At 44.1% G+C, this 13171-nt stretch overlaps 1 protein-coding gene across 1 annotated transcript; it reads right to left on the bottom strand.

Annotated features, from left to right (window-relative positions):
- Positions 1-2014: 2014 nt before the first annotated feature.
- LOC115186673 (E3 ubiquitin/ISG15 ligase TRIM25-like) lies at positions 2015-10840 on the bottom strand. Its single transcript, XM_029746218.1, has 8 exons — positions 10244-10840; positions 9716-9811; positions 5662-5895; positions 5098-5257; positions 4913-4972; positions 4611-4681; positions 2184-2236; positions 2015-2108 (listed from the first exon to the last, which is right to left on the bottom strand). The coding sequence occupies exons 1-7, from the start codon at positions 10838-10840 to the stop codon at positions 2207-2209; spliced, it is 1248 nt and encodes a 415-aa protein (XP_029602078.1). The 3' UTR covers positions 2015-2108; positions 2184-2206.
- Positions 10841-13171: the final 2331 nt, after the last annotated feature.

Below are 13171 nucleotides of genomic sequence, written 5' to 3'. Positions count from 1 at the left end.
ACATGCAGTCTTTCCACAAGACTCCCATGAAGTTATAGTGTGACGTTATGAGTCGACGTTAAAGTAACATTCTCACAACATACTGCACTTGTTTTATCCTGTTTTAGATGTATCCTCTGTTTAAACATTTAAACTCTTACAATAACACCGTTAAAATACCAATGTGATCATTTCTTGTCTTTTATGTTGGAAAAACAAATTGTACAATTATATTTGGACATACGCTCCATAGTTGTACAAGTATACATGGTTATACTGTACTTTTCATAATAAAACATACTTGAAACAAGAAAAAGCATTTTAATTGTGAAAAAATTTCGTTATTGATTTTTACATTGCTTCTCCCTGTCTCATGTTGACGTTTGTCATGAATCTTGACCTGGAGGCAGAACTGTGCGATTTCCTCTAGATATGTCAGCTGCAAAGTCAGAATTGTCTGTGGAAAATGTTGTTTTATGGTCTTAATTTAAGGGAAGGATTAGCAGTGTGGTTAGGGTTGAGGTTAGGATTAAAATCTGATTGTATTACTTTGTGCCTGTGGCAGCTAGGGAATACTTTGCTGAACTGCCTCCAGGGCAAGATTCATGACAATAAATGCCAACCTGCCTCCAGGGCAAGATTCATGACAATAAATGACAACCTGCCTCCACAACAAGATTCATGACAATAAATGCCAACCTGCCTCCAGAACAAGATTCATGACAATAAATGCCAAACTGCCTCCCAGTCGTCCCCTCCTAATCTTTACAAGGCTGCAGAACATGCAAGCTAGTGATGTGGGCGTTCTCTCATAACCCTCAGTCCCCAGGTGGGTAGATGGCAGGTTGAATAAAGAGAAGCTAGTGATGTGGGGGTTCTCTCATAACCCTCAGTCCCCAGGTGGGTAGATGGCAGGTTGAATAAAGAGAAGCTAGTGATGTGGGGGTTCTCTCATAACCCTCAGTCCCCAGGTGGGTAGATGGCAGGTTGAATAAAGAGAAGCTAGTGATGTGGGGGTTCTCTCATAACCCTCAGTCCCCAGGTGGGTAGATGGCAGGTTGAATAAAGAGAAGCTAGTGATGTGGGGGTTCTCTCATAACCCTCAGTCCCCAGGTGGGTAGATGGCAGGTTGAATAAAGAGAAGCTAGTGTTGTGGGGGTTCTCTCTTAACCCTCAGTCCCCAGGTGGGTAGATGGCAGGTTGAATAAAGAGAAGCTAGTGATGTGGGGGTTCTCTCGTAACCCTCAGTCCCCAGGTGGGTAGATGGCAGGTTGTATAAAGAGCAGCTAGTGATGTGGGGGTTCTCTCATAACCCTCAGTCCCCAGGTGGGTAGATGGCAGGTTGAATAAAGAGAAGCTAGTGATGTGGGGGTTCTCTCATAACCCTCAGTCCCCAGGTGGGTAGATGGCAGGTTGAATAAAGAGAAGCTAGTGATGTGGGGGTTCTCTCATAACCCTCAGTCCCCAGGTGGGTAGATTGCAGGTTGAATAAAGAGAAGCTAGTGATGTGGGGGTTCTCTCATAACCCCCCTCTCCATGTAATCTGATTCATTATGATCTAGGATCAGGTCCCCCCTCCTCTCCATGTAATCTGCTTCATTATGATCTAGGATCAGGTCCCTCCTCTCCATGTAATCTGATTCATTATGATCTAGGATCAGGTCTCCCCTCTCCATGTAATCTGATTCATTATGATCTAGGATCAGGTCCCCCCTCTCCATGTAATCTGATTCATTATGATATAGGATCAGGTCCCTCCTCTCCATGTAATCTGAATCATTATGATCTCGGATCAGGTCCCTCCTCTCCATGTAATCTGATTCATTATGATCTAGGATCAGGTCCCCCCGTCTCCATGTAATCTGATTCATTATGATCTAGGATCAGGTCCCCCCTCTCCATGTAATCTGATTCATTATGATATAGGATCAGGTCATAGTCCTGAAGTGTAGTACTGCAGTAGGAGGGGGTTGTGGGTAGCTACCTCCTCCTCTGTACACCCAGTGTATCCAGTATTAACTAAACGGTGTACACCCGGTGTATCCATTATAACCTAAATGGTGTACATCCGGTGTATCCAGTATAAACGTCTCTCCCTCTGACCGACTCCTGGATCTGGATCCGCGTTTCTATGGAGACAAGAGGTCAGGTCAGGGGTCACACAGAACCATCACTACCACCATCATCCTCCTCCTCTTCCTCACCTCCATTAGAATCCTGGTAGACGTCAGTCTCCCCCAGATCTACTCCCAGTCTCCTACAGACAGACAGGTTAGGGTTAGGAGGTGTTACTGAACAGACAGACAGACAGACAGACAGACAGACAGACAGACCATCAGGTAAAGTTGTGGAGATGAGGGAATATGTGATCAGAACCCCTCCAGTCTGGTTAACCACCAGTTAGGTCCAGTATGGACTATCAATACCAGTCACCATTTACAATGTGACCCAGTTCAACGGGTCTGAACAGAACTGGGGGACGTCAGACATGAAGATGTCTAAACACAACTGGAATATCATTAGTTTGTGATTCATTGTTAATGGATTTTCAATCAGGAACACAGAGGAACAACCTGACAACATAACAATGTGTGGGAGGGTGGAGATCTAATATTGTTTTGTGACAAACACTAAAGCGTTGTGTATTAGACTCTGAAACCAGGTTTATGGTGTGTATTAGACTCTGAAACCAGGTTAATGGTGTGTATTAGACTCTGTAACCAGGTTAATGACAGGTGGTGTGTATTAGACTCTGAAACCAGGTTTATGGTGTGTATTACACTCTGAAACCAGGTTAATGGTGTGTATTAGACTCTGAAGCCAGGTTATTGACAGATGGTGTGTATTAGACTCTGAAACCAGGTTAATGACAGATGGTGTGTATTAGACGCTGAAACCAGGTTAATGACAGATGGTGTGTATTAGACTCTGAAACCAGGTTTATGGTGTGTATTAGACTCTGTAACCAGGTTAATGACAGGTGGTGTGTATTAGACTCTGAAACCAGGTTTATGGTGTGTATGACACTCTGAAACCAGGAAAATGGTGTGTATTAGACTCTGAAACCAGGTTAATAACAGATGGTGTGTATTAGACTCTGAAACCAGGTTAATGACGGATGGTGTGTATTAGACTCTGAAACCAGGTTTATGGTGTGTATTAGACTCTGAAACCAGGTTAATGGTGTGTATTAGACTCTGAAACCAGGTTAATAACAGATGGTGTGTTTTAGACTCTGAAACCAGGTTAATGACAGATGTTTTGTGCCAAACACTAAAGCATGATATTCTAATAAATCTACACCCTATTCCCTGCGTAGAACACTACTTTAGACCTGGTCAGAAGCACCGTAGTGCACTACGTAGGGAATAGGGAACCATTTGGAACAGAGACCAGTAATTCCCCTGAACATCTTTCTCTTCCTCATCTGGTTTCTTGAACAGCCCTTCACTCCTCCCCTCTTCCTCTTCCTCCCTTTTCATTCTGTTCTATCAGCCACACCACCAGCTCACCTCCACACAATCCATTTACAACTTAAAGACACACCTTGGAATAAATAACAAAGGAAAACTATTACTAGATGAAGTTTAGTGTTGGATTTTTTTTATTTCCCATCACCATAAATCATATTTAATCACTGAACAGTAGCAGACCTAACTTCATCTGTTCCTGACTCTGGATAGTGGATTAAAAACACCATCAATCTCCAATGATATTAAAGTACTATTCTGAACATTACTGATATACTGAGTGGCAAGTCCAGATATCTGCTGGTTTTATTGTTTGGTCAATAGCACCACCTGCTGGACAGGTTTAATGTTGCTGGACTGAGCAGTATGGGAGGATGAAAGATGACACATTTAGGGACGGTTTCCTGGACATCTACATTGAACACGCTTTTTAGTCCAGGACTAGGATTAATCTGTGTCTGGGAAACCAGTCCATATAGTTTAGTAGAAAGTAAGTGATTCCAGCTTGTAGTGGGCTGACTAGTCCTGAATTGTCCTTTTGTTCCTGGACCATTTTCCATGCAGCTCCAGGTGACAGAGAATCATCACATCTGGGGACCATCACCACCAGCATGACTAGTATCTATGTGGACCCTACTACAGTTTAACCAGCTCAGCTATAGACTACACCAGCATGACTAGTATCTATGTGGACCCTACTACAGTTTAACCAGCTCAGCTATAGACTACACCAGCAGGACTAGCAGTACCAGAGAGATAAAACCCAGGATAGAGGGGCTGAGTGAATGTGGTCTGGACTCTGTGGAGGAGGGTCATTGTGTCAGAGACCCTGTAGAAGGACAGAGTACCTGCCTTGTGATCCAGGTACACTCCTACTCTGGAGGACTGAGGGCCTGATACTTTAGTCTCAACATTATTGTGTCTGAAATAATAACCACCTCTATAGTACAGTAAACTCCAGGACTTGTTATTGAATCCAAATCTATTATCTCTCTCTGTTCTGCTGATGTCTTTATATGAGACTGCTGTATAAACAACACCACTCCACTCCACCTCCCAGTAACAGCGTCCAGACAGACCCTCTCTACACAGAACCTGGTACCGGTTGGTGAATCTGTCTGGATGACCAGGATATGGTTGGACTTGGAATGTATAGGTCACCTTTCTGTTCCCTTCAGACAGAGAGAGGAGTGTGTGTGCTGTGTTTGGGTCCAGTGTGAGCTGACAGGAATCTGGGAGAAGAGCAGAGACCAATGAGGGGAGTCAGAACAATAAGTTAAGTCTGATACTGTATCTACCCTGTCTTTGATTAGAGCACAGCAGAGATCAAATCAGAGAAATATGAGGAGTCAGATAGATACCCAGTCTTTGATTAGATCTACTATTGCTATATATTTCTAGAGGGATTGTTAGGAGTGGCAGTAAAAAGAAACTGTTAGTTACTTCACTATAAAGAGACTCACATTGTAACAACTGTTCTCTGGTCTTGGTCTCTGGAGGCAGAACAACCTCCACTATATTCACTACAGACACACAAACACATTGACAGAGAGAGGGAATGTTATCATCATACCATATTCCACATGTATATGACTAGTAGGGAACTTTCAATGGTCTAAAGTTGATGTTCTGATTGTTTTCAACACACCTGTAGTGGAGATCTTGGTCCATTCTCCTTTAAGGAAGTCTTCTAATTTCTCTCTCAGTTCAGACACAGTCTTACTCACATCTCCAAAGTACTGAAGAGGACGGACAACGATGCTGGGTAAGTCTGAAGATACACTGATACTGGAGAGAGACTGATAACTCTGGAGAGAGAGAGAGAGAGAGAGAGAGAGAGAGAGACAGAGAGAGAGGGACACAGAGAGAGAGGGACACAGAGAGAGAGGGACACAGAGAGACAGAGGGACACAGCAAGACAGAGGGACAGAGAGAGACAGAGGGACAGAGAGGGACACAGAGAGAGGGAAAGAGAGAGGGAGAGAGAGAGAGAGAGGGACAGAGAGAGAGAGAGACAAAGAGAGAGAGAGAGGGACAGAGAGAGAGAGAGGGACAGAGAGAGAGAGAGAGGGACAGAGAGAGAGAGAGGGACAGAGAGAGAGAGAGAGAGGGACAGAGAGAGAGAGGGACAGACAGGACAACATAATGATTGAGATGAATAGTTTCACATGAAGTTAATTTCATATCACATGTAACAAGACAGTTTAGTTACCTGGAGGAAATGGATGTGATCCTCTGTGTGTGACAGCTGCTCCAGCTCAGTGCTTCTCTTCCTCAGCTCAGCTATCTCCTGCTTCAGTTGCTCCAGGACTCCTTCAGCTTCACTCACTTGAGCCTTCTCTTGGGCTCTGATCAGCTCCTTCACCTCAGAGCTCCTTCTCTCAATGGAGCGGATCAGCTCAGTAAAGATCTGATCACTGTCCTCCACTGCTGCCTGTGCAGAGCGCTGTTGAGAGAGAGAGAGACGGAGAGAGAGAGGGACAGAGAGAGAGGGACAGAGAGAGAGAGGGACAGAGAGAGAGGGACAGAGAGAGAGAGGGACAGAGGGACCGAGAGAGAGAGAGAGAGAGAGGGACAGATAGAGAGAGAGAGAGAGAGGGACAGAGAGAGAGAGAGAGAGAGGGACAGAGAGAGAGAGAGAGGGACAGAGAGAGAGAGAGAGGGACAGAGAGAGAGAGAGAGGGACAGAGAGACTTGTCATCCTCATTACACTAACACCCCCCCTCCTAAAAACACATTGCGTGCCACCACAACCTCCACACCATCACATTATACAGTCCCCAACACCACAGTACAATACACCATCCAGCCCCTCCTCTCCAGCCGTGCAGACAGCCCCTCCTCTCCAGCCCCTCCTCTCCAGACAGCCCCTCCTCTCCAGCCCCTCCTCTCCAGCCCCTCCTCTCCAGACAGCCCCTCCTCTCCAGACAGCCCCTCCTCTCCAGACAGCCCCTCCTCTCCAGCCCCTCCTCTCCAGCCCCTCCTCTCCAGCCCCTCCTCTCCAGCCGTACAGACAGCCCCTCCTCTCCAGCCGTACAGACAGCCCCTCCTCTCCAGCCGTACAGACAGCCCCTCCTCTCCAGCCCCTCCTCTCCAGCCCCTCCTCTCCAGCCGTACAGACAGCCCCTCCTCTCCAGCCGTACAGACAGCCCCTCCTCTCCAGCCGTACAGACAGCCCCCCTGAGCCCCCATACCTCCTGAAACATCTCCACACTGTTGATCATTTTGGAAAACTCAAACTCAACCCTAAGGTGTCAACAGTACCGTACAAACAGAAATGTTCATCCTGTAGCACAAACTCCAAAACGTTCTGGGACATTGTAAACTGAGGCTAGGAAACACTGTCACCACCGATAAATCCACTATAATGGAGAATTTCAATAAGCATTTCTCTACGGCTGGCCATGCTTTCCTCCTGGCTACCCCAACCCCGGCCAACAGCTCCGCACCCCTCGCAGCTACTTGCCCAAGCCTCCCCAGCTTCTCCTTCACCCAAATCCAGATAGCTGATGTTCTGAAAGAGCTGCAAAACCTGGACCCCTACAAATCAGCTGGACTAGACAACCTGTACCCCTACAAATCAGCTGGGCTAGACAACCTGGACCCCTACAAATCAGCTATGCTAGACAACCTGGACCCCTACAAATCAGCTGGGCTAGACAACCTGGACCCCTACAAATCAGCTGGGCTAGACAACCTGGACCCCTACAAATCAGCTGGGCTAGACAACCTGGACCCCTACAAATCAGCTGGGCTAGACAACCTGGACCCCTACAAATCAGCTGGGCTAGACAACCTGGACCCCTACAAATCAGCTGGGCTAGACAACCTGGACCCCTACAAATCAGCTGGGCTTGACAACCTGGACCCCTACAAATCAGCTGGGCTAGACAACCTGGACCCCTACAAATCAGCTGGGCTAGACAACCTGGACCCCTACAAATCAGCTATGCTAGACAACCTGGACCCCTACAAATCAGCTGGGCTAGACAACCTGGACCCCTACAAATCAGCTGGGCAAGACAACCTGGACCCCTACAAATCAGCTGGGCTAGACAACCTGGACCCCTACAAATCAGCTGGACTAGACAACCTGGACCCCTACAAATCAGCTGGGCTAGACAACCTGGAACCCTACAAATCAGCTGGGCTAGACAACCTGGACCCCTACAAATCAGCTGGGCTTGACAACCTGGACCCCTACAAATCAGCTGGGCTAGACAACCTGGACCCCTACAAATCAGCTGGGCTAGACAACCTGGACCCCTACAAATCAGCTGGGCTAGACAACCTGGACCCCTACAAATCAGCTGGACTAGACAACCTGGACCCCTACAAATCAGCTGGGCTTGACAATCTGGACCCCTACAAATCAGCTGGGCTAGACAACCTGGACCCCTACAAATCAGCTGGGCTAGACAACCTGGACCCTCTCTTTCTAAACATATCACCACCATTGTTGCAACCCCTATTACTAGTCTGTTCAACCTCTCTTTCGTGTCGTCTGAGATCTCCAAACATTGGAAAGCTGCCGCGGTCATCCCCCCTCTTCAAAGGGGGGGACACTCTAGACCCAAACTGTTACAGACCTATATCAATCCTGCCCTGCCTTTCTAAAGTCTTCAAAAGCAAAGTTAACAAACAGATCACCGACCATTTCCAATCCCACCGTACCTTCTCTGCTATGCGATCTGGTTTCAGAGCTGGTCATGGGTGCACCTCAGCCACGCAGCTGGCGGCCACGGAAGGAGTGTTGTATGGCATTGGAAATGGTCAGTAATCTGTTTGTTAACTTTGCTTTTGAAGACCTTAGAAAGGGTTAGAGTTTCTGTACAGCACTTTGTGACATCTGCTGATGTAAAAAGGACTTTATAAATACATTAGATTGATTGTTAGGTTCAGGGTATTTAAAGAGATAAACTGTATGGGTTTATATCTCTCTTGCTCCTCCCTGTGGTCTTCTGTGGGAACTACATACCTCATTCACCACACGTGATAGGCTCATAATCTGAGGTAGCAACTGAGTAAGAGCTACAAATCAATGATCTCCACCAATCCATTAGGTTTAACAACTCAGTGAACCTGCGCAGCATTCTCTCTATTTGATGTCTACGAACCAACAGATTTCAACACATATCAAATTACCCAGCAGCCATTTAGAAACAAATAAAAAAGGTTATTTCTTTTTTTTCTTTCTTCTGACTGTTTAAATCGGCCACATCTTGAAAAAGAGAACAGGGACATGCGATTTGTTGAGAATTTACACCTTTTTATATATATATAAAATAAATATATACAGTTAACCATGACCAGAACATGTTTAACGTTTGAAGGCTTTGCGCCAACCATCCCAGTCAGTTACTACAATCTATAACCAGGTGAACAGTGAGCTTCCTCACCAAGTAGCTGTAACCTAGTTAATAATAAGTTAGCTGAGGTAAACCTACAAGGATAGTTAATAATAAGTTACCTGAGGTAAACCTACAAGGATAGTTAATAATAAGTTACCTGAGGTAAACCTACAAGGATAGTTAATAATAAGTTACCTGAGGTAAACCTACAAGGATAGTTAATAATAAGTTACCTGAGGTAAACCTACAAGGATAGTTAATAATAAGTTACCTGAGGTAAACCTACAAGGATAGTTAATAATAAGTTACCTGAGGTAAACCTACAAGGATAGTTAATAATAAGTTACCTGAGGTAAACCTACAAGGTTAATTAATAATAAGTTACCTGAGGTAAACCTACAAGGTTAGTTAATAATAAGTTACCTGAGGTAAACCTACAAGGTTAATTAATAATAAGTTACCTGAGGTAAACCTACAAGGTTAGTTAATAATAAGTTACACCACCACCCAACACACCCTGGTACTCTTCTGAAGTCAAATCTAGTATGACCAAATACTTCTCTGCAGCTGCCACCAAAACATATGTTTTTCTGTGATTTCCATTCCATTTCTGCGGTACAGTTGATAACCATTTGCTATGAACACTAAGAAGCCAACCTTACTGAAGCATATATCACTGGTTGGCCCATCCCTCTGTGCTGTCACAGATCTACTACTCACAGGGATCCTCTCAGGATCCGTCAGCCTTGACCCATCCTCCTCTACTTTCTTCACTGCCTCAGCAGTGACAACCTGTTCCCAACAGTGGGGTCAGTGGGATTGGATAGGGGCCCCTCTACCTCTCTCTCTCTCTCTCTCTCTCTGACTGGAGGAGACAGGTGAAATGGTGTGTCTCCTCTGGTCAACAATACTCACCTTGAGAGACTCCACAGCCTGTTGGAGCTCCTTCAGCTTCTTCTCTCTCTCCTGGAATCTCTGCTGGACCTTCTGCTGACTCATCCCCAGCTGCCTCTGTGGAGAATCACTCTTCAATGAGCTATCAAGCTTTATTAGTCCAGTAGATCAATAGTATAGTAATGTGACATAGGGCCCATAGAGAGGAAGGTCTAAAAAATGGATGGTCCATTTACTAAATGATATTTATTTGTTGCTATGTGAATGATTATAGTTTTTATGGTAGGACTACATGTATCAACAGGTTGAGACTGAACTTTGGACTCATAAAAGGCCATTCAGAATGATAATAGTGTTTGACATTATAAAATGGTGATACATCTGGAGAATCTGGGTTGACATATCAATATACTCAAGGTTTGTGTTCATATTTGTTCTGCTGAGGATCAATTTCATTTCAATGATCTCATATTCAAACAGCCTTAGTTCCTACTGTATCTTTAATTCTTTGTTTATCAGACAGTCACCAACAAGTTGTTCTGGTCTTACCTGTTTCTCAGTCCTCTCTGCTGCAGCTGACACTGTATCATGGCCTTTATGTTCGTCCATTGTACACAGATAACAGATACACTGCTGATCGGTACGACAGTAAACCTCCAGCAGTTTGTCATGATGAGAGCAGATCTTCTCCTGTAGTTGTGCGGTGGCTTTGACCAGCTTGTGCTTCTTCAAAGCAGGAGATTCATAGTGAGATAGGAGATGAGTCTCACAGTAAGAGGCCAGACACACCAGACAGGACATGAGGGCTTTCTGCTTTCTGGTCCCAGTGCAGACATCACACGCCACATCTCTAGGTCCAGCACAGCACAGAGCAGGAGGGGGAGCAGCCTGGAGTCCTGTCTTCCTCAGTTTCTCCACCATCTCAGCCAACATGTTATTTTTACTCAGCGTAGGCCTTGGACTGAAGGTCTGTCTGCACTGAGGACAGCTATAGACCCCTTTCAGAACATCCTGATCCCAGCAGCCCTCAATACAGCTCCTACAGTAACTGTGTCCACAGGGGATGGTGACTGGCTCCTTCAGTAGATCCAGACAGACAGAACAACAGTACTGGTCCTGGTCCAGCAGAACTCCCTGTTGAGCCATTTGGACGGTTGTTCACTCTCACACAGACAGACGACACAGAGACTCAGATCAGTTTAGTTTCCACAGAAGAGAGTTTGTGAAGGGGGATGGACTTCCTGGTTCTGCCAGAGGGGGGGGGGGTTAGAGGGAGGGAGGAAGAGAGAGAGGAACTGCATGCAACAGCAAGAGGGAGACAAATAGTCTTGTTCCTTGGTTAGAGCCCTTAACATGGAATAAATGAAATAATGAATCTTAAAATGTGAGTTATTAGAATATAAAGGGTAACACTTTCTATGAAGTACATATTATAATTATTTTAATGACCTTTATAATGCCTTATAATACACGTATGTGTTCTAATAAGCAATAAGGCCTGAGGAGGTGTGGTATATGTAAGGATTGCGGACCTGGTGGCAGTGAAGTCAGACGCAGGAGAGCAGAGATGGGTAATAGCCGGAGCAGTTTAATACAAAACGAACCTACATGGGAACAAAACCCGATGCGCACCAGTAACAGAGTACAAGCACTTACAAACAAACAATTCCACACAAGGACATGGGGGGAACAGAGGGTTAAATACACAACAATTCATGATGGAAATGGAAACCAGATGTGTAAGAAAACAAGACAAAACAAATGGAAAATTAAAAAGTGGATCGACAATGACTAGAAGACCGGTGACGCCGACCGCCGAACGAGGAGAGGAAATGACTTCGGTGGAAGTGGTGACAGTATATGGCTAATATACAGCACCACGGCTAAGTGCTGTTTTTAGGCACCACGCAAAGCGGATTGAGAATTATGTAACACTTTCACAAATACAATCAAATAAAAATGTTATTGGTCACATACACATATTTAGTAGATGTTATTGTGGGTGTAGTGAAATGCTTGTGTTCCTGGTTCCAACAGTGCAGTAGTATCTAACAATACACCCTAATGTAAATGTCACAGGTGTCGTAGGGTTTAGACCAAGACGCAGTGGGAAAATGTACACTCATCTTCTTTTATTAAAGGACAAAGAAGGAAAACCAAAACGACGACAAAAAAAACAGGCCAGTAAGGCACAAAGCTGCACAAAGCTACACACAGCCACAATCTCCCACAAAATCCCATGACAAACAAACTCCTAATTATAGGACCTTCAATCAGAGGCAACGATAACCAGCTGACTCCAATTGAAGGTCCAACCCCAATTAACTAAACATAGAACTACAATAGACAAGACAGAACATAGAAATACACTAACGTAGAACATAGACTAACAAACCCCGGACCACATAAACCAAACACCCCTCTACCTAAATACATAGCCCGAACCACATAAAACAAACACCCCTCTACCTAAATACATAGCCCGAACCACATAAACCAAACACCCCTCTACCTAAATACATAGCCCGAACCACATAAAACAAACACCCCCTGCCACGTCCTGACCAAACTACAATAACAAATAACCCCTATTACTGGTCAGGACGTGACAGTAAAAAGTAAAGGAATTAAGAAATATAGAAATATTAGGATGAGCAATGTTGGAGTCCTGGAATATAAATATATATACTGTGAGTATATACTGTGTGTATATGTGTGTATATATATATGTGTGTATATGTGTGTGTGTATATATATATATATATATATATATATATATATACACACACACACACACAGAACCAGTCTGGAGTATATATATATACACACATATATATACACACACATACACACAGAACCAGTCTGGAGTATATATATATATATATATATATATATATATATATATATATACACACACAGAACCAGTCTGGAGTATATATATATAATATATATATATATATACACACACAGTACCAGTCTGGAGTATATATATATATACACAGAACCAGTCTGGAGTATATATATATATATATATACACACAGTACCCGTCTGGAGTATATATATATATACACAGAACCAGTCTGGAGTGTATATATATATATATATATATATATACAGTACCAGTCAAATGTTGGGACACACTTACTCATTCAAGGGTTTTTCTTTATTTTTACATTCATGTCGTTTCTCTTTGCTTATTTGAGCTGTTCTTGCCATAATATGGACTTGGTCTTTTACCAAATAGGACTATCTTCTGTATACCAACCCTACCTTGTCACAACACAACTGATTTGCTCAAATGCATTTAGAAGGAAAGAAATTCCACAAATTAACTTTAACAAGACACACCTGTTAATTGAAATGCATTCCAGGTGACTATCTCATGAAGCTGGTTGAGAGAATGCCAAGATTGTGCAAAGCTGTCATCAAGGCAAAGGGTGGCTACTTTGAAGAATCTCAAATATAAAATATATAAA

Source organism: Salmo trutta, unplaced genomic scaffold (genome assembly GCF_901001165.1).
Source record: "Salmo trutta unplaced genomic scaffold, fSalTru1.1, whole genome shotgun sequence".
In the NCBI taxonomy this organism is placed as follows: domain Eukaryota; kingdom Metazoa; phylum Chordata; class Actinopteri; order Salmoniformes; family Salmonidae; genus Salmo; species Salmo trutta.
Note: the sequence above shows the minus strand (reverse complement) of the source record. Positions and strands in the feature narration are given on the sequence as shown.

Excerpts from the sequence above, each read along its gene's own strand:
- LOC115186673 (XM_029746218.1), bottom strand. The coding sequence starts at position 10,840 with ATGGCTCAACAGGGAGTTCTGCTGGACCAGGACCAGTACTGTTGTTCT. Across the intron at positions 5,896-9,715 it reads AGGCTGTGGAGTCTCTCAAG|CGCTCTGCACAGGCAGCAGT; the intron begins GTGAGTATTGTT and ends CTCTCTCAACAG. Across the intron at positions 4,973-5,097 it reads GACCAAGATCTCCACTACAG|TGAATATAGTGGAGGTTGTT; the intron begins GTGTGTTGAAAA and ends GTGTGTCTGTAG.